The sequence below is a fragment of the Oncorhynchus nerka genome, linkage group LG7, assembly GCF_034236695.1.
Source record: "Oncorhynchus nerka isolate Pitt River linkage group LG7, Oner_Uvic_2.0, whole genome shotgun sequence".
NCBI classification, from domain to species: Eukaryota; Metazoa; Chordata; class Actinopteri; order Salmoniformes; family Salmonidae; genus Oncorhynchus; species Oncorhynchus nerka.
The window spans coordinates 17,985,831-18,013,519 of record NC_088402.1 but is presented as its reverse complement, the minus strand read 5'-3'; the positions used below and the strand labels follow the sequence as shown (position 1 = coordinate 18,013,519).

The 27,689-nt window shown below is 43.8% G+C and overlaps 1 protein-coding gene across 1 annotated transcript in view; it reads left to right on the top strand.

The window, feature by feature from the left end:
* Positions 1-27,689, top strand: part of LOC115131279 (3-hydroxyisobutyrate dehydrogenase, mitochondrial-like) — a 44,040-nt gene that overhangs the window by 270 nt on the left and 16,081 nt on the right. The window contains exons 2-4 of the mRNA XM_029662860.2: positions 6,381-6,541; positions 7,144-7,253; positions 9,267-9,388. Coding sequence (XP_029518720.1) covers positions 6,381-6,541; positions 7,144-7,253; positions 9,267-9,388 — 393 coding nt within the window. The remainder of the gene's footprint in view (positions 1-6,380; positions 6,542-7,143; positions 7,254-9,266; positions 9,389-27,689) is intronic.

Below are 27,689 nucleotides of genomic sequence, written 5' to 3'. Positions count from 1 at the left end.
CAGTTGGTTGGTTACCTGCTGTGTTTTTGTGTTTTGCGTTAGCTAAATACTATGGCCTCCCTTGTTGACGTTAATGAAATACGACCATTAACTGATTGCCAGTGATAGCTTGAAACAATGGACATGGCTATGCCCTCATCTATCTCACAAATCCCTATAAGTAGTTAGTCAATTCTGCAGACTCATGTTTCCTTGACTCTACATGTGACCAGCTGAGTGGAACACAAACGTTCTTCGTGGCTGTAGTGCCTGCATACTAGCCCGAGCCTGGTGATTTGAATTTAGCCATAAGGCTCCCTCCCAGCTCTTCCTACACTATCATACCTATGTGTCAATTCATTTGACACAACTACATCAGTTCATATCGTCGCTTCACACTGATGTTGAACTCTAAATGGCCTTCCATCTGAGGTGCCACATTTATCCAATAAACCTGATTCCATAACTTTATTAAGCCAATTAACCAGTATTGACATAAAGTGTAACGACGTTAACCTAAATTCTGTTTTAATCAAAATAATAATTATTGGGAGTTGTGACATAATAAATGAATTTGAATATGAAGCAAGAGAAGGTAATTTGTCCTTACTAAACTCGCCAGATCATTTTCCATCAATGGATGATGATTTAGCAAGTTTTGACTGCAATGATTAAGCAATAAGTCATGAGGGGGTGTGGTATATGGCCAATATACCATGGCTAAGGGCTGTTCTTATGCATGATGTGACATGGAGTGCCTTGCTACAGCCAGCTGTTAGCAGTGGTATTATTGGCCATATATCACAACCCCCCACAGTGCCTTATTGCTATTATAAACTGGTTACCAGCTTAATTGGAACAGTAAAACGTTATTTTTTTTCTCATAACTGTGGTATACAGTCTGATATACAATGACTTTCAGCCAATCAGCATTCAGGGCTACCCATTTGCGATATTGACTTGTCATTTCAATAGGCACAGGCTACAGACTAAAATCTGGCTTTATGATTGTAATTCAACTTTTCAATGGTTTGCTTAGCTACATAGATGCAGGTAGCCTATAGCCCGTGATAGGCCTACATCTCATTTCAGATAGCCTACAGTAAGCTGTATGATTTAGTAGCTTGCTTAGTTCAAATTGACAGACTAATATATTCAACATGAAGAGTGAGGCGACTGAGGTAAGAAGTGCTTATTGCCCGTTGGGCTACTGAGGATGGGGTCGTAATTTCAATCACTGAATTTAACATGAGTAATGTACATATGAACTGAATCTGCTTGTCAACAACAGCCAGGTTTTATTTATTTATTTATTACCTATATCCTAATCTGACTGTTACTGTCAATTTAATGCGTTCTAACAACTGATAGGCAATTGTGATAGTTTTGATAACTTCCAATTAAATTAACTAAACGTAACCATTAATAATTCCATAATAACAATAATCTGAAGTTCTAGGCTATTTATTAAATCTGTTTGCCAGCTCCAGGTAGGCTACACAAGTGGCACATTGATTTGCAACGACTCCAGTGATATCACTGGAGGGGCGGCAGGGTAGCCTAGTGGTTAGAGCATTGGACTAGTAGCCAAAAAAAGTTACAAGTTCAAATCCCCCAGCTGACAAGGTACAAATCTGTCGTTCTGCCCCTGTTACTGACTTGCCTAGTTAAATAAAGGTAAAATAAAAATCATAATTTTATCGTATTTATTGTATCAAATGGTACTGTAGGCTAAAGAGATGCGATGGCCAATAAATGCAAATGTGTCATTCTCCACATTTAATGTCAGTTTCATTGAGAACTTTTCCCCATAACAGAAGCACACAAGTGAGTTCCATACCTTCCATTTAACATTTCCATATGCACAGCCCTCAAGAACTAAGCTTGAAACGGTTTTCCATAGGCAAAGTTGACATTAGAATGTTTAAATCGCCTTTGAGCGAATTTATCTAATGAGCTGTAGTGCGCCCAAAGTTGTTTTCCAGTGCCATTATTTCAGTTCTTGCATGTTAATATGTTTTATGGAAAAAGGGTTGGGGAATTTTTAAAATATTTAACTAGGCAAGTCAGTTAAGAATAAATTATTATTTACAATGGCGGCCTAACCCGGACGATGTTGGGCCAATTGTGCGCCGTCCTATGGGACTCCCAATCACGGTGGGTTGTGATTCAGCCTGGAATCAAACCAGGTCTGTAGTGACGCCTCTAGCACTGAGATGTAGTGCCTTAGACCGCTGCGCCACTCGGAAGCCCACCAGGTCTCTCCATAATGACAATTTAAATAGCCGACCTACAACTAACTGTTCATCAGTTGTCACAACTTGTGTTGCTCTGTCTACTCTCACTCACGTGACTCAGCCAATAGTGGACTCAGCTGCAGTGCTTTCAACACACACACACCCCTCCGGCCCTCCCCACCACTCACTCACTCAGCAACAGCCTGCCTCACTGCTTGAAAGTCAGCAGCAGCAGGTCACAGTGAAAATATATGTCATGTATGTTTATGTATGTATGTATGCTTAAGATGCACTATGCAGAAATCACTCTGCCATTTCTTGGTTGCTAAAATGGTAATAGATCGCCTAATTTCAGTTTGTGACAAAACAAGCAAGTATAATGTAAAGAATCATTGTACCATCTAAACCGCTGTGAAATATAGTTTTCACAACCAAAAATATTGTATTTTCAGCTGTTTGAAGCTGGTGTACAAAACAACTGAAAGTAAAATAAGCAAAATAAACCTGATTGGGAAGCATAGAAATAAATCTCATAGAAGCTTCTCATACTTGCTTGCAATGAGAATGACCGATCTTTAACTCACATTTCTATGTGAATTTGGTCCGGTCGCCCAAAAAGTTACATATATTGCAGCTTTAAGAGAAATTACATGGCGTGCAACTTCAAAGTAGCCCAAAAACCTGCAACCCGCGACCAATACATTTTCACCCACGACATCGTTTTCAAAATAGGCAAATTTTGTCGGAAACCACAGACATGGCAACCCTGACTTCAGCTACTCATCAGATATTGCATAGCAAATTCTAGTCTCTGAATATGACATTTCTTCAGCTAGCTAACCAATTTTTGGCAGAGTGGATGATTAAGGCTCTGGAACATAATTATAATTTGTACACTGCAAATTGACCACAACTAAGCCCAAAAAGAAATTGTATTTGAAAAGGACAAGGCTACCTTGATTACATTAAGTCACGATAATTTCTGTTTTATTTGTGAAATACTTGGTGAGCAGATTTCCTAAATGAAACACATTTTTTGCAGAATTGAGATATATACACTGCTCAAAAAAATAAAGGGAAAACTAAAATAACACATCCTAGATCTGAATGAATGAAATATAAAACAAGTCAAAATGAGGCTCAGTAGTGTGTGTGGCCTCCACGTGCCTGTATGACCTCTACAACGCCTGGGCATGCTCCTGATGAGGTGGCGGATGGTCTCCTGAGGGATCTCCTCCCAGACCTGGACTAAAGCATCCGCCAACTCCTGGACAGTCGGGCCCTCATACCACCCTCATGGAGTCTGTTTCTGACCGTTTGAGCAGACACATGCACATTTGTGGCCTGCTGGAGGTCATTTTGCAGGGCTCTGGCAGTGCTCCTCCTGCTCCTCCTTGCACAAAGGCGGAGGTAGCGGTCCTGCTGCTGGGTTGTTGACCTCCTACGGCCTCCTGCACGTCTCCTGATGTACTGGCCTGTCTCCTGGTAGCGCCTCCATGCTCTGGACACTACGCTGACAGACACAGCAAACCTTCTTGCCACAGCTCGCATTGATGTGCCATCCTGGGTGAGTTGCACTACCTGAGCCACTTGTGTGGGTTGTAAGACTCCTCATGCTACCACTAGAGTGAAAGCACCGCCAGCATTCAAAAGTGACCAAAACATCAGCCAGGAAGCATAGGAACTGAGAAGTGGTCTGTGGTCCCTACCTGCAGAACCACTCCTTTATTGGGGGTGTCTTGCTAATTGCCTATAATTTCCACCTGTTGTCTATTCCATTTGCACAACAACATGTGAAATGTATTGTTAATCAGTGTTGCTTCCTAAGTGGACAGTTTGATTTCACAGAAGTGTGATTGACTTGGAGTTACATTGTGTTTAAGTGTTCCCTTTATTGTTTTGAGCAGGGTCTGTGTGTGTATATATATATACACACACACACAGTGAAGGGGGGGTATTTGATCCCCTGCTGATTTTGTATGTTTGCCCACTGACAAAGAAATTCAGTCTATAATTTTAATGGTAGGTTTATTTGAACAGTGAGAGACAGAATAACAACAACAAAATCCAGAAAAAAGCATGTAAAATTTTATACATTTATTTGCTTTTGAATGAGGGAAATAAGTATTTGACCCCTCTGCAAAACATGACTTAGTACTTGGTGGCAAAACCCTTGTTGGCAATCAGAGGTCAGACGTTTCTTGTAGTTGGCCACCAGGTTTGCACACATCTCAGGAGGGATTTTGTCCCACTCCTCTTTGCAGATCTTCTCCAAGTCATTAAGGTTTCGAGGCTGACGTTTGGCAACTGGAACCTTCAGCTCCCTCCACAGATTTTCTATGGGATTAAGGTCTGGAGACTGGCTAGGCCACTCCAGGACCTTAATGTGCTTCTTCTTGAGCCCATCCTTTGTTGCCTTGGCCGTGTGTTTGGGGTCATTGTCATGCTGGAATACCCATCCACGACCCATTTTCAATGCCCTGGCTGAGGGAAGAAGGTTCTCACCCAAGATTTGACGGTACATGGCCCCGTCCATCGACCCTTTGATGCGGTGAAGTTGTCCTGTCCCCTTAGCAGAAAAACACCCCCAAAGCATAATGTTTCCACCTCCATGTTTGACAGTGGGGATGATGTTCTTGGGGTCATAGGCAGCATTCCTCCTCCTACAAACACGGTGAGTTGAGTTGATGCCAAAGAGCTCCATTTTGGTCTCATCTGACCACAACACTTTCACCCAGTTGTCCTCTGAATCATTCAGATGTTCATTGGCAAACTTCAGACGGGCATGTATATGTGCTTTCTTGAGCAGGGGGACCTTGCGGGCGCTGCAGGATTTCAGTCCTTCACGGCGTAGTGTGCTACCAATTGTTTTCTTGGTGACTATGGTCCCAGCTGCCTTGAGATCATTGACAAGATCCTCCCGTGTATTTCTAGGCTGATTCCTCACAGTTTTCATTGCAACTCCACAAGGTGAGATCTTGCATGGTGCACCAGGCCGAGGGAGATTGACAGTTATTTTGTGTTTCTTCCATTTGCGAATAATCGCACCAACTGTTGACACCTTCTCACCAAGCTGCGGTCTTGTAGCCCATTCCAGCCTTGTGTAGGTCTACAATCTTGTCCCTGACATACCTGGAGAGCTCTTTGGTCTTGGCCATGGTGGAGAGTTTGGAATCTGATTGATTGATTGCTTCTGTGGACAGGTGTCTTTTATACAGGTAACAAACTGAGATTAGGAGCACTCCCTTTAAGAGTATGCTCCTAATCTCAGCTTGTTACCTGTATAAAAGACACCTGAGAGCCAGAAATATTTCTGATTGAGAGGGGGTCAAATACTTAGTTCCATCATTAAAATGCAAATCAATTTATAAAATTTTTGACATGCGTTTTTCTAGATGTTTTTGTTCTGCCTCTCACTGTTCAAATAAACCTACCATTAAAGTTATAGACGGATCATTTCTTTGTCAGTGGGCAAACGTACAAAATCAGCAGAGGATCAAATACTTTTTTCCCCTCACTGTATATATATATATATCTCAAATCTGCAAAAAAAATGTTAATCTAACTATATCTATATATATATATATATATATATAAAATAATTTTTTTAATTTAAAAAAAAATATATTTTTAAATATTTTTTATTAAGTTTTGCTGGGCCAAAAAAATCACAGGGTGGCCGGTTCTAGCCAGCGGTCCTCCTGTTGCCGACTCCTCCTTGTGCCACAGCAAGGAGTCAAATCTATGGGAAACACGGGGGTGTGGAACTATGATAGACAGTTTACTTAAAGGAAACATTCACACATTTTGAATGTTCTGTTGTTTTTGTGCATCTCTAAGTCGTTGTTCTATCGATTGCTGGGGTCATTTCATGTTTTCATGTGTATCTGAGGTGTTCTAAGTTCAAGCTGCAGAAATACAGCCTGTATGATGTGATGCAAAACTCGTCGTACCAGCTGTATTTCGGTCTAACGTGAAAACCAAGAACTCAGATGAACATGAAATGACATCATTTAGAGATGTACACAATGATATAACATTAAAAAGGGGGGGAATCCTCCATTTTAAGTAGGAATGTATTAACTTAACCATAGTTTACTTTGTTTCTACAATGTTCTATACTATGCCATTGTATTGACTGTCAACCCTGTGTGTGCTCTCCAGTGTGTAGCAGGTCGATGGCCTCGAAGACTCCAGTGGGGTTCATTGGGCTGGGGAACATGGGCAGTCCCATGGCCAAGAACCTGCTGAGGCACGGATACCCTGTCATTGCCACCGACGTCTTCCCTGAGTCCTGCAAGGAGCTACAAGACGAGGGGGCACAGGTAACACCTAGCTAGTACCTACTTATGTCACCTAACCTGCTTACTGTGTTTCTCTACATTACCACTGAATTTTTGCAGTGATCATAGCAGTAGACAAGACGCACCATAATGAATGCTGACCATGCACAGTAGGTCACCTTCTGGAGGTCTACATGTTGAAATGCCCAGAAATTAATCAAAAATAGGACGCCCACCCGCAGCTGTTAGTTGTTTGTCGGCCTTGTGTGTTTTCTCTGACTTACTGTATTGCTCTCCATTACCCCTGAATCACAGCAGTAGGTCAGCAGGGAGACGAGCATAGGCCACATTCCTGCTACGTGTACCCTACCTATCTGCTGAGTCTGGAGGGGATGGTAGAAGTACATCTGCTGGCGTGGGTTTCTCAGGCTGCGTCCCAACACTTCCAATCGTTGACTTAACAATAGTGGAAACCCCCTTCAGCCAATGCTTAAACCAATCCAACACTTTTAAATACATGACGCGACTGTGTAAGTGCACACTTCAGGAATATGGAGAATAGGGATGCAACGTCATTGTATCTCTGTTAGTGTTTTCTTTTGATTTCTCACCCCTTCTTTCCCATCCGTTTCCTCCCTGTCCAGATCCTGGACTCCCCAGCGGAGGTTGCAGATAAAGCAGACAGGATCATCACCATGCTCCCCTCCAGTCCCAACGTCATAGAGGTCTACACTGGACCCAACGGCATCCTCAAGTAAGCAGGTCCCCCTCTCTGGTCGTCCTCCCCAGAACTATAGATGTAGAAACTGGCCTGTCCCCCTATAACTGGCCTGTCCCCCTATAACTGGCCTGTCCCCCTATAACTGGCCTGTCCCCCTACAACTGGCTTGTCCCCCTACAACTGGCTTGTCCCCCTACAACTGGCTTGTCCCCCTACAACTGGCTTGTCCCCCTACAACTGGCTTGTCCCCCTACAACTGGCTTGTCCCCCTACAACTGGCTTGTCCCCTAACAACTGGCTTGTCCCCCTACAACTGGCTTGTCCCCCCTACAACTGGCTTGTCCCCCTACAACTGGCCTGTCCCCCTATAACTGGCCTGTCCCCCTATAACTGGCCTGTCCCCCCTATAACTGGCCTGTCCCCTATAACTGGCCTGTCCCCTAAACTGGCCTGTCCCCCCTGTCCCCTATAACTGGCCTGTCCCCCTATAACTGGCCTTGTCCCCCTATAACTGGCCTTGTCCCCCTATAACTGGCCTTGTCCCCCTATAACTGGCCTTGTCCCCCTATAACTGGCCTTGTCCCCCTATAACTGGCCTTGTCCCCCTATAACTGGCCTGTCCCCCTATAACTGGTGTTTGTAAATTGGAAGGAATCAGACAGTTGTAAACCTCAGTGGAAGGAATCGGGTGGTTGTAAACCTCATTGGAAGGAATCGGACGGTTGTAAACCTCAGTGGAAGGAATCGGACGGTTGTAAACCTCATTGGAAGGAATCGGACGGTTGTAAACCTCATTGGAAGGAATCGGACGGTTGTAAACCTCATTGGAAGGAATCGGACGGTTGTAAACCTCATTGGAAGGAATCGGACGGTTGTAAACCTCAGTGGGAGGAATCGGACGGTTGTAAACCTCATTGGAAGGAATCGGACGGTTGTAAACCTCATTGGAAGGAATCGGACGGTTGTAAACCTCATTGGGAGGAATCGGACGGTTGGAGGAATCGGACGGTTGTAAACCTAAACCTCAGTGGGAGGAATCGGACGGTTGTAAACCTCAGTGGAAGGAATCGGACGGTTGTAAACCTCAGTGGGAGGAAAACCTCGGGGAGGAATCGTTGTAAACCTCGTGGGAGGAATCGGACGGTTGTAAACCTCAGTGGGAGGAAATCGGACGGTTGTAAACCTCAGTGGGAGGAATCGGACGGTTGTAAACCTCAGTGGGAGGAATCGGACGGTTGTAAACCTCAGTGGGAGGAATCGGACGGTTGTAAACCTCAGTGGGAGGAATCGGACGGTTGTAAACCTCAGTGGGAGGAATCGGACGGTTGTAAACCTCAGTGGGAGGAATCGGACGGTTGTAAACCTCAGTGGGATGAATCGGACGGTTGTAAACCTCAGTGGGAGGAATCGGACGGTTGTAAACCTCATTGGGAGGAATCGGACGGTTGTAAACCTCATTGGGAGGAATCGGACGGTTGTAAACCTCATTGGGAGGAATCGGGTGGTTGTAAACCTCATTGGAAGGAATCGGGTGGTTGTAAACCTCATTGGAAGGAATCGGACGGTTGTAAACCTCATTGGAAGGAATCGGACGGTTGTAAACCTCATTGGAAGGAATCGGGCGGTTGTAAACCTCAATGGAAGGAATCGGGTGGTTGTAAACCTCAATGGAAGGCACGGTGGAGCCTAGCTGCTCATTCAGAGCTGCTTACAGTGAAGACGTGGGGGGAATGTCACCAATTGTTCAGGCTTTTGTTCTAGCCCTCTGCACCTGATTAAACTGATCATGGTCTCCGAACTAAGTGAAGTCAGGTGTGCCTGTGCTGGCCCAGAAACAGAGCCTTGTACTGTGCTCTGAGATCATGTGATATGGTCATGTGACTGTTTTCTCTCGTCTTTTTTTTTCTCGTCCGTTCTATCTGGGATCCTGGAGACGTCCCTACCCCGGTGAAGTCGAAATGTTAAAATGGTTAGGTAGAGGTTAGGGTTTAGAGTAGGGCCGTCCCAAGGATCTCAGATGGCAAAAACACTGTTCTTCTTTCTCAGGAAAGTGAAGAAGGGAACGCTGCTCATCGATTCCTCCACCATCGACCCCTCCGTCTCCAAGGAAATGGCCCTCGCCGCCGAGAAGATGGGCGCCGTGTTCATGGACGCTCCCGTGTCAGGAGGTAAGGGACGGGTTTGGGATGTCAACATTCTGTTCCTATGGCGATCACGTACTGTCAGTCTACTAGCCATGTCCAAAGAAAGGTTTTACTTTTCCTGTTTCTGGCCTACTGGTGGTTCAGTCCTGGATAGACATGATACACACACACCTCTCTCGCTGGTCTTCATTTCAGCTTGGACACAAACACATCAACTGTAGAGCTTTTGCAGAAATTTTAACCATGTCATGTACTCCTATGTGTATCTATAGATATAGTGCTTGTATTTATAGACTCTGGTGCTATATAATGAAACAGTATGTAGGCTACAGGCCACTGACGGTACACCGGCGTCAGATCAACAGCTGGTGGAAATTGATCCTGTTAAATGGCAACATATTTAAGGCTAGATGGAAACATTGTCTAATCAATATCCTAGGAATGAAACAGGCAAACGGGCCGGAACTGGTAAAAACGACCTGAACTTGTCCAATAAGACACGCTCGTTTTTTCCCTCCAAACTTTTGTCTACAGTGTGCAATAATGAATACAAATCTTACCTGAGCAGGTACAAAACAGTGTTGGTAGTTGAATTCAGATGTGTGTTCCGCGCTGTACTTCCTCCCCCCATTCTAGCCAGACAGTGACCACCCTTTGTAGTCAGTGTAGACTGGGTCTTAAAGGCAAGGTTAAGGTTTTAAGTGGTCAATCTGATGCACAGGACAGCGTTCTCCTTAATGGCTTGAGCCGTAATGGAGAATACCGTGTCGGGGTTTTTGATGTTGATGGAGCCGTAATGGAGAATACCGTGTTGGGGTTTTTGATGTTGATGGAGCCGTAATGGAGAATAACGTGTCGGGGTTTTTGATGTTGATGGAGCCGTAATGGAGAATACCGTGTCAGGGTTTTTGATGTTGATGGAGCCGTAATGGAGAATACCGTGTCGGGGTTTTTGATGTTGATGGAGCCGTAATGGAGAATACCGTGTCGGGGTTTTTGATGTTGATGGAGCCGTAATGGAGAATACCGTGTCGGGTTTTTGATGTTGATGGAGCCGTAATGGAGAATACCGTGTCGGGGTTTTTGATGTTGATGGAGCCGTAATGGAGAATACCGTGTCGGGGTTTTTGATGTTGATGGAGCCGTAATGGAGAATACCGTGTCGGGGTTTTTGATGTTGATGGAGCCGTAATGGAGAATACCGTGTCGGGGTTTTTGATGTTGATGGAGCCGTAATGGAGAATACCGTGTCGGGGTTTTTGATGTTGATGGAGCCGTAATGGAGAATACCGTGTCGGGGTTTTTGATGTTGATGGAGCCGTAATGGAGAATACCGTGTCGGGGTTTTTGATGTTGATGGAGCCATAATGGCGGGTATCTCTTGTCAGTGCCTTTCATGTAGATAAAGACCAGAGACACTGGCCCCACAGGGAGTGAGAGGGGAGATGAGACGAGTAGCTGTAAAACTCCCTCTCACCTCGGCCAGACCAACCGGGGGGCACACACACGTACAAATACGACTGATTCACATTTCTGCAGATTCACTTTTTGACGATCCCCAACAGCCTACACTGTGGTCGTAAGCTTGTCTGGCAACACTCGTTTTCTCACACACATTCCTCACACAAAACACTCCCTCCCTCTCTCTCACACACACACACACACCCTCTGTGTGTTTACATGCTGGCGTCTGCAGTGTAGACCGGCTGTAGTTAGTGAGTGCAGACCTGTGAAGACCCTTCCTCTCCGGGCTCTTAACTAAGCCTGTTACTCACACACAGACACACACCCACACACCCACACAAAAAAGCACAGTGTTTACTCACTTCTTCTCTGGGCTCTTAGCAAAGCCTGGTTTACTGCTCTGGAATGGCCAATGATTTACATGCTACCTCTGGCCTGAGCCCCACAGACGCCTGACAGCACGAACACACTTCTAAGTTCAGACACAAACACACACGCACTTGACCGCCCACTATCTAAATCTCATACACAGATCCTAACAGAACTGGCCTCTAACCCCCTTGCTGAGGATCAAAGTAGCCCATTGGTGATAAGCTGAACATGGGGAGGAGAAGACTGAGGGAGAGGTCAGGAGGTGGAGGGTAAACTACAGACGTCCCAGTGTGTGTTGTGTTGTGAGTGCTTCGCTGACCGATAGTGGGGGAGGGGATTTGACATGCTGCGTTTGTCCAGGAGGTGGCACTCTACCCCAATAAGGAGCCATATGTATTTATGTGGAGCAGGGTGTCAAACTCATTCCATGGAAGGCCTAGTGTCTGCAGGTTTTTCCTTTCAATTAAGTCCTAGACAACCAGGTGAGGGGAGTTATTTACCAGTTAGTGACCTTAATTCCTCAATCGAGTACAAGGTGTATGTAGTATGTCTGTGTTTGTTAGAGACGGTCCCTACTGTTTCTTGTGATCTCTTGATATCGGATCCAGATTTTTGACTGGAGGTCCCAGCAGAATCTTCTTCCTTATGAAGTCGCCAATGCACACACACACACACACACACTGACATGCATTGACCCCTAACACACTTATTTCTGTTTGAGGTAATGCTTATGATATATAATATGGTAGCTACGCTATTTTAAGCACTCAAACACACACAGATTCATGCAAAGATCATTAACTTTTTCAGTCACTTCAGACACTCAAGCATCCTCACAGACAGAGACTTCCTGTGCTTTTGGGGTTTTATTGTTTTTTTAATTTAGATATTCTTTTTATTCAAAATTAATCCTGTGGTGAATGAGGTAGTATGTTTTTAAGTGTGTGTGTGTGTGTGTGTGTATTTGGTTCCCACCTCGAGTGCGTCAATAGGGGTTTGGCAGTTTCTCCTGGGGTCTGAGACGAGGAGTAATACACTTGTTAAAAAAACTACAATCAAAAAAACGTCTTTCTTGCCCTTCCCTCTCTCTGCCGGTCTTGCTCTTACTGACCAGTTGTCTGGCCTAGCCCTGCCTGCTATGTCCTGGCATAGATACTCTTTCACCCACACACACACACACACACACTGCACATAGTCACTCACTGTACACACAAACAAGCACACTCTAAAATACACACTTTCACCACTGTCTGGTGTTGTTAAGTGTCCGCATTCAAACTAGACCCACAACAAAACAGGCTCTGACGTCACGAGCCCAGGCTGTTGGCAAGGCGATAGCAGAAATAGGAGCAGCAGCTAACGAGCAGCGGGGTCGTTAGCGGTAATTACCCAGCATGCCTGCGTCTGCGTCTTGTATTCCGGCAGTGGGCCGCCACATCGCTAACGGACGGCGACTTTAAGTCTTTAAAAGCCATTCATTGTTTTCCCAACGCTGAGAACAACACTGTGTGTGTGTGTGTGTGTGTTAAAGGGACGTCACTGCGTTAAGTTTGGTGTGACCGTGGGAGCTTAATGTGTTTGTATACAGTTTGTCTCAGACTGCACACATTTGCTGTGTTTCAGCAGGTTAAATACTCATTTTCAGCAGGCTACTTTTTCCACTTCAAATGAACTAAGCTACTTTTAATTTAAAAGTTTAAATTCTCTAGGTCGCCGAGCCCTTTCCCGCTATAATTAGACTCTGCCGAGTCCCCAGCAACCGATGTTCCAGTTTTCAGGGGAAATGGAAATAGAGCCTGTGACTTGACTTCCGCTTTGGACATTAACAAGGAGACACTCCATCTTAACTCCTCCTACACATCTGCTGGATTGGTCAAACAGTGCAGAAGAGAACCTCCCCCGACAGTCTCCTCCCCCCATCTTGTTAAGATCAGGATGTAGGGGATCTAGTTTCAGCCGTTTCTTTTACAGCTGTTACGTGTTCGGTTATACTAGAATGAACGATCTGCATCTTCTAGTGATCTATTGATAGGATAGGCACCTGTCAGTCACAATGCCAGCAATGACAGGAAAACGCAATCTGCTGTTTGTCCTGCCTCCCGTTACCATTTGTGTGCATTGTGGTTGGTTGGAGTCCAATTTCTTTACACAGAGGGAAAGAGCATGAAGCTCGTGAATTTGCGTTAATTAGGCTAAGTCGAAATCGACGACTAAGCCTAATTATTGTTTTCTGACGACATTAATTTTTAATTTTGCGTGTTTCACATAGCCAACCGCTGGGAGTCCTGGCTAGGGCTGTATCCAACCAAAATAATCTTGGTCAACCAAAAGTCGTCTATTCTTTCCACCCATCGATTGGTCAAAATGTTTAAATGTGTATTTTTCTGTATATAGACACACCCTATGTGTGTCTATATCAACTATAAGCACTGAGCTTGTCTAACGCTTTCAGCTTACGGTTTGATTAAATAAGAAACATGCCTTGAGGGCGCCAGAGATCTAGATAACCAGAACTTAACCTGACCCAACTATTCTCTTCTCGGTCCTGCTGACTTCCACAGATTCTGCCATTACTCTCCTGAAGTTGCCGGTAATAGGCTACACGAGGAGTCTGCAACCTTTCTCATGTTGAATGCCAATTTATCTGACCATTTCAATCTGCGTACTAGTTATGGTTTTCATATGCACATTTTCGCCAAAGTTTCAAGTCTTCATATCTCAATCATTGTCATGTGATTAATCAAAATTATATCAACATCTAAATAAAAAAATTATACAAATCTTCAATGAACTTCTATTGCCAACTACATAAAGCCAGCGAATAAAAACATTGCAGGCTGCAGGTAGAAAATATCTTGCTAAAAATAAATATCCTTTAAATCTTGATGGCTACACATGGCCTGTTTGCAACGCACTTGAAACATCGTATCAACTATTAAGTTGGGTCCAGCCCCGAAGAACGAACTTGTATAAAATATTCTGGGCCCTCTGAGTTTGCCTGCCAGTGAGCTTGGGACAGACACAGCTGTAGGCTATTTGTTTGACTTGGGCAGGAGCTCAACGGAGCTGAGTACCGGCACTAGTACCTAGTTTGAGAAACAGACACTTCACAAGTCCTCAACTGGCAGCTTCATTAAATAGTACCCGCAAAACACCAGTCTCAATGTCAACAGTGAAGAGGTGACTCTGGGATGCTGGCCGTCTAGGCAGAGTTGCAAAGAAAAACCCATATCTCAGACTGGCCAAAAAGAAAAGATTAATTTGGGCATCCATTTTTTTGTAGACCTCCACAAGTCTGGTTCATCCTTGGGAGCAATTTCCAACAACATAGCCACTGGTCAGAGGAAATCTGCCAAGGAGACCAGCATCCCAGAGTCGCCTCGTCACTGTTGACGTTGAGACTGGTCAGGACCATTTTTAAGTGACCCCAAACTTTTGTGTGTGTGTGTGTGTAATTATTTTTCTTCAATGTGAATCAGATTTTTATTTGGTGTACCCCAGTGGGAATACCTGTTCTACACAATACTACAACACATGTTCCCAGTCTGGGAGGTGAAGTCTTTCAGATGGAGTCCAGACATTAGAATGTATCAGAGGCCACCAATAGAGCTCCTTCTGCAACAAAATGTTGAAGCCAGATGAGCGAACAACCCCGGACCCCCACTTTCTTTCTATTTGGCTGGCTACTCTGTGTACTTGTGGAAAACACTGGGAACCGTACCGTGTAGCCTATTGCATTCTGCAGTCACCAAAAGCCACAAGCAAATTGCCACAGCTAACCATTGGCCAAAAGAAGGCATGTTAAGGTTCCAAGGTTCTAGGGTAGGGATTGAGAGAGAGATGGGCCTAGGAGGTTTTACAGCTGTGGGTAGCTGGCTGGGCCTGCTGTCAGTACAGTGATGACTAACTAAATATATACTGCATATATTATGTTTTTCTTTGTTTTGGTCTTCGGCATGTTTTTTTGGGGCTCTTTGTGCACGCAACAATTTTCCTGAGGCAAGCTGAAGTTTGGTAGCCGAAGTCTACACCCCCTTCCTCGGTGATTTGTCAACAGTTGGGATTTTTCAATGAACTGTTGCCATTCAACGAGAGACGACTAGTTTTCATGCACAGAGAAATACTGCACCAAACATCTTGGATGTCAAATTGAGTGACTAAGACCTCCATAGCAAAAACGTCAAAATGAATTACAGATTTCTACTTTGAATAAGTGTATACTTATACTGACTACGGTGTCTCAAGAGGGACAAACTGTACTATTGCCACTTGTTTCTTCTTTTTCAAGCGAAGGTCTTTTGAGGGAGTATGCGAGGTACCGACGTTCACTTCGCCCAGCTGCGTTCTCATAGGAGCAAACCCAACCTAGTATGGAGATGCTTTAACTAGCACTGGACTGACTAGATTAGCATAACAAGCCCTTCACTAGTGGGACCAGGGGGAGGCTGGTTAAGGGGCGAGAGAGGGATGAGGAGAGGGGGAAATGGAGGTACGGGTGAGAGAAGGGGAGTAAGGGGGTGGGGTTCTAGCCTGGAGTCCAGATGGAAGCAGACCCACAGCAGCTGGGGGACTGTCCCTCTCAACACTGTGCTTGTGCTGTGTGGTGTCCTTCTCTGTGGGTGTGTAGGCCTATTTGTCAGCTGGTGTTTGTCCCAGTCGTACTATAAGGCTCTGTCCATCAAATTCCCCTAAACCCCTCCCTATATGTCACTCATCTTAAGAGAGCGTGGGGTGGGGGGTGACTCAATGGGTCTGCTTTGGGCCACAGGGAGGATTGATTCTGGAATGATCTCTCTTCTGTCTCCTTGCATTGACCACTCTCCCTCATGGAATGGAGCAGGCTCTGATAAGGATTATGATGGTCAGGGTACTGGTCAATGAAGAAACACAGCCTAGTGAAACATTGTCTGTTGCGTTCTCTTCCCCCTTTATCCCTGTCTGCTACAGTCTCGGGGGTGTTTTCATGATGTTTGTCTGTGTGTGCATGTCAGTGTGTGGTGGTTCTCAGGCTTGAGCTCGTTAGCACAGCAGATAAAGACTGTTTTTAAAATGAAGGACTGGCATTAGTGACTTGGGCAGATAAACTGTTGAAAGTGCAGATTTTTTATGTGTGTGTGGTGTGATTTTGGTTAGCACTCTGTCCTTCTTCTAACTCCATTTCAGTTATTTACTTGATATCCATCAAGTTTTTATGGCTCTTGTTTGGGTTTTTAATTTGTTTGAGAAAATATCTCCCATTGGGTCTAATTATATCACTGGAGGCTGCACTGAAGGTCTGTAAACAGTCTGTTTTCCCAGGGGGTTGGGGACGAAGGAACGTTACTGTAATGTTACAAATGGTGTCGTATTGTTTAGGCCTTTAACTCAGTGAAAAATGCTGCCATTAAGATGATATTAGAACCAAGAATATACAGTTGAAGTGGGAAGTTTACATACACTTCGGTTGGAGTCATTAAGACTCGTTTTTCAACCACTCCACAAATTTCTTGTTAACCTCGTCAACCTATGGGGGCGCTGTGTCATTATTGGATAAAAAGACTTGCCCGTTTTAAGCGCAATATTTTGTCACGAAAAGATGCTCGACTATGCATGGAATTGACAGCCTTGGAAAGACAAAACTCTGACGTCTCCAAAACTGCAAAGATATTATCTGTGAGTGCCCCAGAACTAATGCAACAGGCGAAACCAAGATGAAGTTTCATACAGGAAATGCCCCAGATTCTGAAGGCGCTGTGTTCCAATGTCTCCTTATATGGCTGTGAATGCGCCAGGAATGAGCCCGCGCTTTCTGTCTATTCCCCGAGGTGTCTGCAGCATTGTGACGTGTTTGTAGGCATATCATTGGAAGATTGACCATAAGAGACTACATTTACCTGGTGTCCCGCCCGGTGTCCTGTGTGCGTAATCTGTAGGTCCATGCGCGTTCCATTTCTTCAGAAGAGAAAGTAAACTGCCACGATGGATTTTTATCGTCGATAGGTATGTGAAAAACACCTTGAGGATTGATTCTAAACATTGGTTTGCCATGTTTCTGTCGATATTATGGAGTTAATTTGGAAAAAAGTTTGTTTTAATTACTTTTTTTTTTTTTCTTACCCAAACGTGATGAACAAAACGGAGCGATTAGTCGACACAAATAATATTTTTTGTAAAAACGGAACATTTGCTATCTAACAGAGTCTCCTCATTGAAAACATCTGAAGTTCTTCAAAGGTAAATGATTTTATTTGAATTCTTTTCTGGTTTTTGTGGAAAATGTTGCATGGTGAAAGAGGCATAATACTATGATAGGCTATCAATACTGTTACACAAATGCTTGTTTAGCTATGGTTCAAAAGCATATTTTGAAAATCTGAGATGACAGTGTTGTTAACAAAAGGCTAAGCTTGAGAGCAAATAGATTAATTTCATTTCATTTGCGATTTTCATGAATAGTTAACGTTGTGTTATGCTAATGAGCTTGCGGATAGATTTACACAATCCTGGATACAGGTTTTTTTCGTAGCTAAACGTGACGCAGAAAACGGACCAATTTGTCAACACAAATAATATTTTTTGTAAAAACGGAACATTTGCTATCTAACTGAGAGTCTCCTCATTGAAAACATCTGAAGTTCTTCAAAGGTAAATGATTTTATTTGAATCCTTTTCTGGTTTTTGTGAAAATGTTGCCTGCTGAATACTAATGCTAAATGCTACGCTAGCAATCAATACTGTTACACAAATGCTTGTTTTGCAATGGTTGAGAAGCATATTTTGAAAATCTGAGATGACAGTGTTGTTAACAAAAGGCTAAGCTTGAGAGCAAATAGATTCATTTCATTTCATTTGCGATTTTCATGAATAGTTAACGTTGCGTTATGGTAATGAGCTTGAGGCTGTAGTCACGATACCGGATCCGGGATGGCTCGACGCAAGAAGTTAACAAACTATTGTTTTGGCAAGTCGGTTAGGACATCTACTTTGTGCATGACACAAGTCATTTCTCCAACAATTGTTTACAGACAGATTATTTAACTTATTAACACTATCACAATTCGTGGGTCAGAAGTTTACATACACTAACTTGACTGTGCCTTTAAACAGCTTGGAAAATTCCAGAAAATGTCATGGCTTTAGAAGCTTCTGGTAGGCAAATTGACATCATTTGAGTCAATTGGAGGTGTACCTGTGGGTGTATTTCAATCAGGAAGTTAAAGCTTGGTTGCAAATGGATCTTCCAAATGGACAATGACCCCAGGCATACTTCCACAGTTGTGGCAAAATGGCTTAAGGACAAGAAAGTCAAGGTATTGGAGTGGCCATCACAAAGCCCTGACCTCAATCCTATAGAAAATGTTTTGGCAGAACTGAAAAAGCATTTGTGAGCAAGGAGGCCTACAAACCTGACACCGTTACACCAGCTCTGTCAGGAGGAATGGGCCAAAATTCACCCAACTTATTGTGGGAAGCTTGTGGAAGACTACCTGAAATGTTTGCCCCAAGTTAAACAATTTAAACGCAATGCTACCAAATACTAATTGAGTGTATGTAAACTTCTGACCCACTGGGAATGTGATGAAATAAATTAAAGCTGAAATAAATCATTCTCTTTTATTATTATTATTCTGACGTTTCACATTCTTAAAATAAAGTGGTGATCCTAACTGACCTAAGGCGAGGGACTTTTACTAGTATTAAATGTCAGGAATTGTGAAAAAGTGAGTTTAAATGTATTTGGCGAAGGTGTATGTAAACTTCAGACTTCAACTGTAACTGTTTGTATTGCCTGCCCGTTTTCCTCTTTAAAATTGAATTAGGTCTCCTGCATCTACGAAGACCTGAATTACAGCACTTTACCTTGCAGGTGTTTTTACTCAGGTAGAATCAGCAAGGCACTGTAGTTAACCTGTGAATGTATTCTACACCAACACGGTAGATTATACTCTCATTGAAGGGTTATAGTGGTGTAATGAAGATGGTAAAGTGTTACGAGCGTTCCTTTAGGAACCAGCCACTCTCAACCCCAGGGAAAAGAGCTGCAGTGTGGCTCACATTCAAATGCGTCATTCACTACTACAGCGTGGGAACGGCCACCGTGGTGTGTGTGTTTGTACAGCCTTCATAATGTAGTGTATTTTAACCCTACCATCAATTAAAGTGCGTAGTGCTTTTCGCGAGCCTCGTAACCCTGTGGATATTACCTCAGAAGCCCCGGCTGATGTCTCCACCATGGCCAAGTTTGGGATCTTCACCTGTCCGTAATGCTTAGACACAAGACAGATTTACACAAAGATGCACACATACAAAAACAGATGGAGAGACACACACACACACACACACACAGACCGACCGCTTCCAAAAAGGGCTCCAATTTAAAAGGCTATAAGACTATAATGAATCGCTTCAGTTAATTATTTGTCTGTAATTAAAAAAGTGCAAATGAATTCAGCTCTCGTTAGAACACGACAGAAACCAGAGTTTGCGCTGATCTCCTTTCCCCGTCTCACCCCACCTCACCCTCTTTCCTTGACGTAGAGGAGACAAGGAAAGGAAACCTCTAGGGTATTGAGATGCTTTCTCTCCTTGAAGGAGAGGAAACAAGGAAAGGGTATATCTTTGTCCCCAGCCTCCCACATAGATTTAGTGACTATCTCTCACCATGTTAGACTAAGAGTGGCTTTGGCTGGCCCCTCTCTCTAACGGTCATTAATACCAATGCCAGCTCACCGTGGTTGAACTGTGGTCAGGCTAGTTCGACTGGGTCTCTGGGTTTTATGTTGGCCAACCATAACTTGTCCCTGGAACATGATAAGAGGGACTCTAGTCTGCCCTTTCCCAAGGGAATTGTTTCTCAGAGATCAGAGGCACAGCTATCCTGGTCTCTGTCTTTGCCACTCACTCCCACTACCTTACTATACATTTTCTCTCCCCCTTAGTTTATCCCTCTCTCTGTTTCTCACCCTCTTTCTCTCTCTGGGCATATGTACGTCAGCTAGCCCTGGGGGGCAATGCGTTGCGTTTATAACAATGCAGGAGTGTCATTTTCCTGTGAAATGGATAGGACAGGGCGGGGCATGGTGACGTTCCCAACGCCTCATTAGGATTCCTGTTTAATCCGTCTCTGCCAGGACCGACCGGACCACGGGACGCCCCTATATACACACACACACACACACACACACACACACACACACACACACACACACACACACACATTTGCAAGAAGACACACTCTCTCCCCTTCTCTGTTATGCTAATGATGTTATTCTTCTTCCTGCACCGTTCATCATCCCTCTGTCACTACTTCTAGAAATCCACTACAGATCAGAGGAGCTTATTATGGGTGATTAGTTCATCCGAGAGGGGGAGGGAGGGAGGGAAGGAGTAGACAAAGTATTCCGCTGCTCTCTCTCTCTCCCCCCCAATCTCTTGTTCTCATATTTCTCTTTCTTTCCTTCCATCTCTGTTTTTCCCTCTGCCCCCCACTCTCCTTTCTCTGCCATATCTCCTCTCCCCCCACTCTCCTTTCTCTGCCATATCTCCTCTCCCCCACTCTCCTTTCTCTGCCATATCTCCTCTCCCCTCTGCTATTTCTTCCCTCTGCCCCCACTCTCCTTTCTCTACCATATCTCCTCTCCCCTCCACTCTCCTTTCTCTGCCATATCTCCCCTCCACTCTCCTTTCTCTGCCATATCTCCTCTCCACTCTCCTTTCTCTGCCATATCTCCTCTCCCCTCTCCTTTCTTTGCCATATCTCCTCTCCACTCTCCTTTCTCTGCCATATCTCCTCTCCCCTCTCCTTTCTCTGCCATATCTCCTCTCCCCTCTCCTTTCTCTACCATATCTCCTCTCCCCTCTCCTTTCTCTGCCATATCTCCTCTCCCCTCTCCTTTCTCTGCCATATCTCCTCTCCCCTCTCCTTTCTCTGCCATATCTCCTCTCCCCTCTCCTTTCTCTGCCATATCTCCTCTCCCCTCTCCTTTCTCTGCCATATCTCCTCTCCCCTCTCCTTTCTCTGCCATATCTCCTCTCCCCTCTCCTTTCTCTGCCATATCTCCTCTCCCTCTCCTTTCTCTGCCATATCTCCTCTCCCCTCTCCTTTCTCTGCCATATCTCCTCTCCCCTCTCCTTTCTCTGCCATATCTCCTCTCCCCTCTCCTTTCTCTGCCATATCTCCTCTCCCCTCTCCTTTCTCTGCCATATCTCCTCTCCCCTCTCCTTTCTCTGCCATATCTCCTCTCCCCTCTCCTTTCTCTGCCGTATCTCCTCTCCCCTCTCCTTTCTCTGCCGTATCTCCTCTCCCCTCTCCTTTCTCTGCCGTATCTCCTCTCTCCTCTCCTTTCTCTGCCGTATCTCCTCTCTCCTCTCCTTTCTCTGCCGTATCTCCTCTCTCCCTCTCCTTTCTCTGCCGTATCTCCTCTCCCTCTCCTTTCTCTGCCGTATCTCCTCTCCCCTCTCCTTTCTCTGCCGTATCTCCTCTCCCCTCTCCTTTCTCTGCCGTATCTCCTCTCCCCTCTCCTTTCTCTGCCGTATCTCCTCTCCCCTCTCCTTTCTCTGCCGTATCTCCTCTCCCCTCTCCTTTCTCTGCCGTATCTCCTCTCCTTTCTCTGCCGTATCTCCTCTCCCCTCTCCTTTCTCTGCCGTATCTCCTCTCCCCTCTCCTTTCTCTGCCGTATCTCCTTTCTCTGCCGTATCTCCTCTCCCCTCTCCTTTCTCTGCCGTATCTCCTCTCCTTTCTCTGCCGTATCTCCTCTCCTTTCTCTGCCATATCTCCTCTCCTTTCTCTGCCATATCTCCTCTCCTTTCTCTGCCATATCTCTCCTTTCTCTGCCATATCTCCTCTCCCCCTCTCCATGTGTAGAGATGTATATTGATCAGCATGTTGACTGTGATATCAATAGTCTTCTCTTTAGTGATCCTGTCCCCAGTCTAATGAACCAGTGGAAGTTTACAATGCTGCTTGGCTTTGGTTCTGTCAGCATTATATTGGCCTTATTAGTGTGACTGTTGATGGTTGTATGCATGGTGATTGGATTCAGAAAATCTCTATTCTCTTGATTGCTCAGTCTCTCTCTAAGATAGAGCCTTCTCTCTCAATGTGTTATGTAAGACCTGTGTGTGAGTTGACCATGTGTTGTGCACCATAGTCAGCTGCTGCGGTATGGACTGGGTTCATTATGTGGCCTGACAGGCTGTCACTGCTGCAGCGCGCGCACAGACAGACGGCTAATTATCAGTCCGAGAGAGGGTAGTAAGAGTGGGATAGCTGGGGTAATGTATACATACCATTACCCTAAGGACAACAGCATACAGGGAACAGTACGGTCAACTCAGTGACTGTGTACATCAGTCACTCTTTCCATAAAGCCCCCCCCCACTCTCCCATCTCTGCTCCTGCCCCCTAAACACATTAAGCCTCTGCTCCCCACTCTCCTCTTCTCTGCCATCTCTCCTCTCCCCCTCTGCTATTTTCTCTCTCTCTCTCTCTCTCTCTCTCCACTCTCCTCTCCTTCTGGTTGTGTAGTTTCATCTCTTTTTCCCCTTTCCTCCTCTCTCTCCTCTCCTTCTGGTTGTGTAGTTTCATCTCTTTTTCCCCTTTCCTCCTCTCTCTCCTCTCCTTCTGGTTGTGTAGTTTCATCTCTTTTCCCCTTTCCTCCTCTCTCTCTCTCTCCTTCTGGTTGTGTAGTTTCATCTCTTTTTCCCCTTTCCTCCTCTCTCTCCCTCTCCTTCTGGTTGTGTAGTTTCATCTCTTTTCCCCTTTCCTCCTCTCTCTCCTCTCCTTCTGGTTGTGTAGTTTCATCTCTTTTTCCCCTTTCCTCCTCTCTCTCCTCTCCTTCTGGTTGTGTAGTTTCATCTTTCTCCTTTCTCCCCTTCTGGTTGTGTAGTTTCATCTTCCTCCTCTCTCTCCTCTCTCCTTCTGGTTGTGTAGTTTCATCTCTTTTCCCCTTTCCTCCTCTCTCTCCTCTCCTTCTGGTTGTGTAGTTTCATCTCTTTTTCCCCTTTCCTCCTCTCTCTCCTCTCCTTCTGGTTGTGTAGTTTCATCTCTTTTTCCCCTTTCCTCCTCTCTCTCCTCTCCTTCTGGTTGTGTAGTTTCATCTCTTTTTCCCCTTTCCTCCTCTCTCTCCTCTCCTTCTGGTTGTGTAGTTTCATCTCTTTTTCCCTTTCCTCCTCTCTCTCCTCTCCTTCTGGTTGTGTAGTTTCATCTCTTTTCCCTTTCCTCCTCTCTCTCCTCTCCTTCTGGTTGTGTAGTTTCATCTCTTTTTCCCCTTTCCTCCTCTCTCTCCTCTCCTTCTGGTTGTGTAGTTTCATCTCTTTTCCCCTTTCCTCCTCTCTCTCCTCTCCTTCTGGTTGTGTAGTTTCATCTCTTTTTTCCCCTTTCCTCCTCTCTCTCCTCTCCTTCTGGTTGTGTAGTTTCATCTCTTTTTTCCCTTTCCTCCTCTCTCTCCTCTCCTTCTGGTTGTGTAGTTTCATCTCTTTTTCCCTTTCCTCCTCTCTCTCCTCTCCTTCTGGTTGTGTAGTTTCATCTCTTTTTCCCCTTTCCTCCTCTCTCTCCTCTCCTTCTGGTTGTGTAGTTTCATCTATATTCCTCCTCTCCTCCTCTCCTTCTGGTTGTGTAGTTTCATCTATTTTCTCTCCTCTCCCCCACTCTGTCCTCTCCCCCACTATGTCCTCCTCTCTGTCCTCTCTTTCCTTTCCTCCACTCTGTCCTTTCCTCCTCTCTGTCCTTTCCTCCACTCTGTCCTCTCCTCCACTCTGTCATCTCTCTCCTCTACTCTCCTCTTCTAGTTGTGTAGTTTAATCTATTTTCCCCATCTCTCTCCTCTCCTCCACTCTGTCCTCTTCTTCTGGTTGTGTAGTTTCAGCTATTTTCTCTCCCTCCTAATTCCTCTTTAATTATTAACAGCAACATGATTAGGCCTTCACCATCAAGAGGCCTTTCATTAGAGCTACACAGCACCCTGAAGACTGATTTCACACACACACACACATTACTAAGACTGTTGATACACTCCTCTAACAGTGTCGCCTGGCGTAATGCTCCTTTGGTGTTGTGAGATGCAGTGTAGGGGACACTGTCCTGTCCACTTACCACGCACAGCATGATGATGGTGGTGCTTTTCATTTGTTTACCTATCACTAGGATTACAGTATGGAAGAGTTGTGCTCGTTGAATACTTACAGCTACCAACAATTTGCTTGCCTGCTTGCCTGCGTTCGTGCGCACAGATGTATGTTTAGGGGTTAATCAATGGTATATTAAGGGGCCGAGGTGTGGCAGATGAGATTTGGGAGCGAGGGTTCCGCCTCAGATTAACACAGAAATAAAACTGTTAAAAACAATCTGGCACGTTTCTGGTCATCTATCTGTGTCATCAGGACCCGTTGGGGGGTGGAGAGGTCCTTGCTAAAACATGGAACGCTCCTTAAGCCATCAGGCACTGGGAGGGATGGGGGAGTGTGTGTGTGAGGCCTAATTGAACATGATAAAGTGTAAAGTTAATTACCCCTCACGGCTGTCACTGATACCCCCGGGGGGGTGTTTCTAGGGGGTAGCCTCAGGCACAGCTGTCGGCCTGGTTTTGATGGTGGGGTATAGTTGTGTGTGTGTGAAGGAGAAAGGGGTGGCGTAAGGAGGATGGAGGCCCAAGGGGGTCGTGTGCAGGATGATGGGGACAATCGGCTTTTAAAGACTCCCCCGTCCCTCTGGTGTGCCGCTCTCAACACTCCTGTCCTATCAAGACACACACACCCCTTTCCCAGAGCAGAAAAGATTGTGATGTCTCTACAAATTAACTATCACTGAGCTCCATAGACCAAACAAAATAATCTTACTGCTATTGAGAAGTCGTGTACTTGTCCTGAGAGCGCTTTCTGGCAACTATGTCATGAGACTGACATGATGTTTTTGGGTTTAAATAAGGCTGTCATTGGTGAACCATCTAGCAATGTATCTAGATGGCTGTTCATGTGCACATTATTTCCTGAGCCAAGCCCAAGTTCGGACACCCCTTTGTCGGCGATCGGTCAACTAGGGGTGGCAGGTAGCCTAGTGGTTAGAGCGTTGGACTAGTAACCGAAAGGTTGCAAGATCAAATCCCCGAGCTGACATGGTAAAAATCTGTCGTTCTGCCCCTGCCTGTTCCTAGGCTGTCATTGAAAATAAGACTATGTTCTTAACTGACTTGCCTAGTTAAATAAAAATAATAATAATTAGAACAGTAGGGATTCTTCAATTAAGTATTTGTTGTCATTCAGCGAGAGACGACTTGTTTTCATGCAAATTTTTTCACTTGAGAAATAGTGCACAAAACATCTTGGTTACATGTAAAATTGCACGACTAAGACTGACTCAACATCAACATTAATTACAGATTCATCATAGTGTTTGATGGTTTTTGCGACTGCACTTGAAGAAACTTTCAAAGTGCTCATTTTTCCAGATTGACTGACCTTCTTGACATAATATGGACTTGGTCGTTTACCACCTCTACCGTGTAACAACACAACCGATTGCTCAAACGCATTAAGAAGGAAAGAAATTCCATATTTGCTTTTAACAAAGCACACCTGTTAATTGAAATGCATTCTAGGTGACTACCTCATGAAGCTGGTTGAGAGAATGCCAGAGGTGTGCAAAGCTGTCATCAAGGCAAAAGGTGGCTACTTTGAAGAATCTCAAATATATTGAATTAGTTTAGCACTTTTTTTGGTTACTTATTGATTGCATACATGTTATTTAATCATTTTGATGTCTTCATTATTATTCTACAATGTGGAAAAAGGTACAGATGTAGAAAAACCCTTGAATGATTAGGTGTGTTAAGTTTTACTGGTACTGTGTGTGTGCTGGTACACACACCCACACGCCGGTCTCCGACATTGCTCATCCTAATATTTATTTATTTATTAATGACATTATTGAACTTTTTTAGATATGTGTGTGTTAGATGTTACTGCACTGTTGAGGATAGGAAAACAAGAATTTTGCTACACCCGCAATAACATCTGATAAATATGTGTATGTTTGTAATAACATGTGATAAATATGTGTGTGTATGTAATAGCATGTGATAAATATGTGTGTGTATAGCATGTAAATATGTATGTGATAAATATAAATATGTGTGTGTATGTAATAGCATGTGATAAATATGTGTGTGTATGTAATAGCATGTGATAAATATGTGTGTGTATGTAATAGCATGTGATAAATATGTGTGTGTATGTAATAGCATGTGATAAATATGTGTGTGTATGTAATAGCATGTGATAAATATGTGTGTGTATGTAATAGCATGTGATAAATATGTGTGTGTATGTAATAGCATGTGATAAATATGTGTGTGTATGTAATAGCATGTGATAAATATGTGTGTGTATGTAATAGCATGTGATAAATATGTGTGTGTATGTAATAGCATGTGATAAATATGTGTGTGCATGTGATAAATATGTGTGTGTATGTAATAGCATGTGATAAATATGTGTGTGTATGTAATAGCATGTGATAAATATGTGTGTGTATGTAATAGCATGTGATAAATATGTGTGTGTATGTAATAGCATGTGATAAATATGTGTGTGTATGTAATAGCATGTGATAAATATGTGTATGTATGTAATAGCATGTGATAAATATGTGTGTGTATGTAATAGCATGTGATAAATATGTGTGTGTATGTAATAGCATGTGATAAATATGTGTGTGTATGTAATAGCATGTGATAAATATGTGTGTGTGTGTAATAGCATGTGATAAATATGTGTGTGTAATAACATGTGATAAATATGTGTGTAATAGCATGTGATAAATATGTGTATGTGTGTAATAGCATGTGATAAATGTGTGTATGTAATAACATGTGATAAATATGTGTGTGTATGTAATAGCATGTGATAAATATGTGTGTGTAATAGCATGTGATAAATATGTGTATGTGTGTAATAACATGTGATGTATGTGTGTAATAGCATGTGATAAATGTGATGTATGTGTGTAATAGCATGTGATAAATATGTGTATGTGTGTAATAGCATGTGATAAATGTGTGTATGTGTGTAATAGCATGTGATAAATGTGTGTATGTGTGTAATAGCATGTGATAAATATGTGTATGTGTGTAATAACATGTGATAAATATGTGTATGTGTGTAATAACATGTGATAAATATGTGTATGTGTAATAGCATGTGATAAATATGTGTATGTGTGTAATAGCATGTGATAAATATGTGTGTGTGTGTAATAACATGTGATAAATATGTGTGTGTGTGTAATAGCATGTGATAAATATGTGTGTGTGTGTAATAACATGTGATAAATATGTGTGTGTGTAATAACATGTGATAAATATGTGTATGTGTGTAATAGCATGTGATAAATATGTGTATGTGTGTAATAACATGTGATAAATATGTGTATGTGTAATAGCATGTGATAAATATGTGTGTGTATGTAATAGCATGTGATAAATATGTGTATGTGTCCAATAACATGTGATAAATA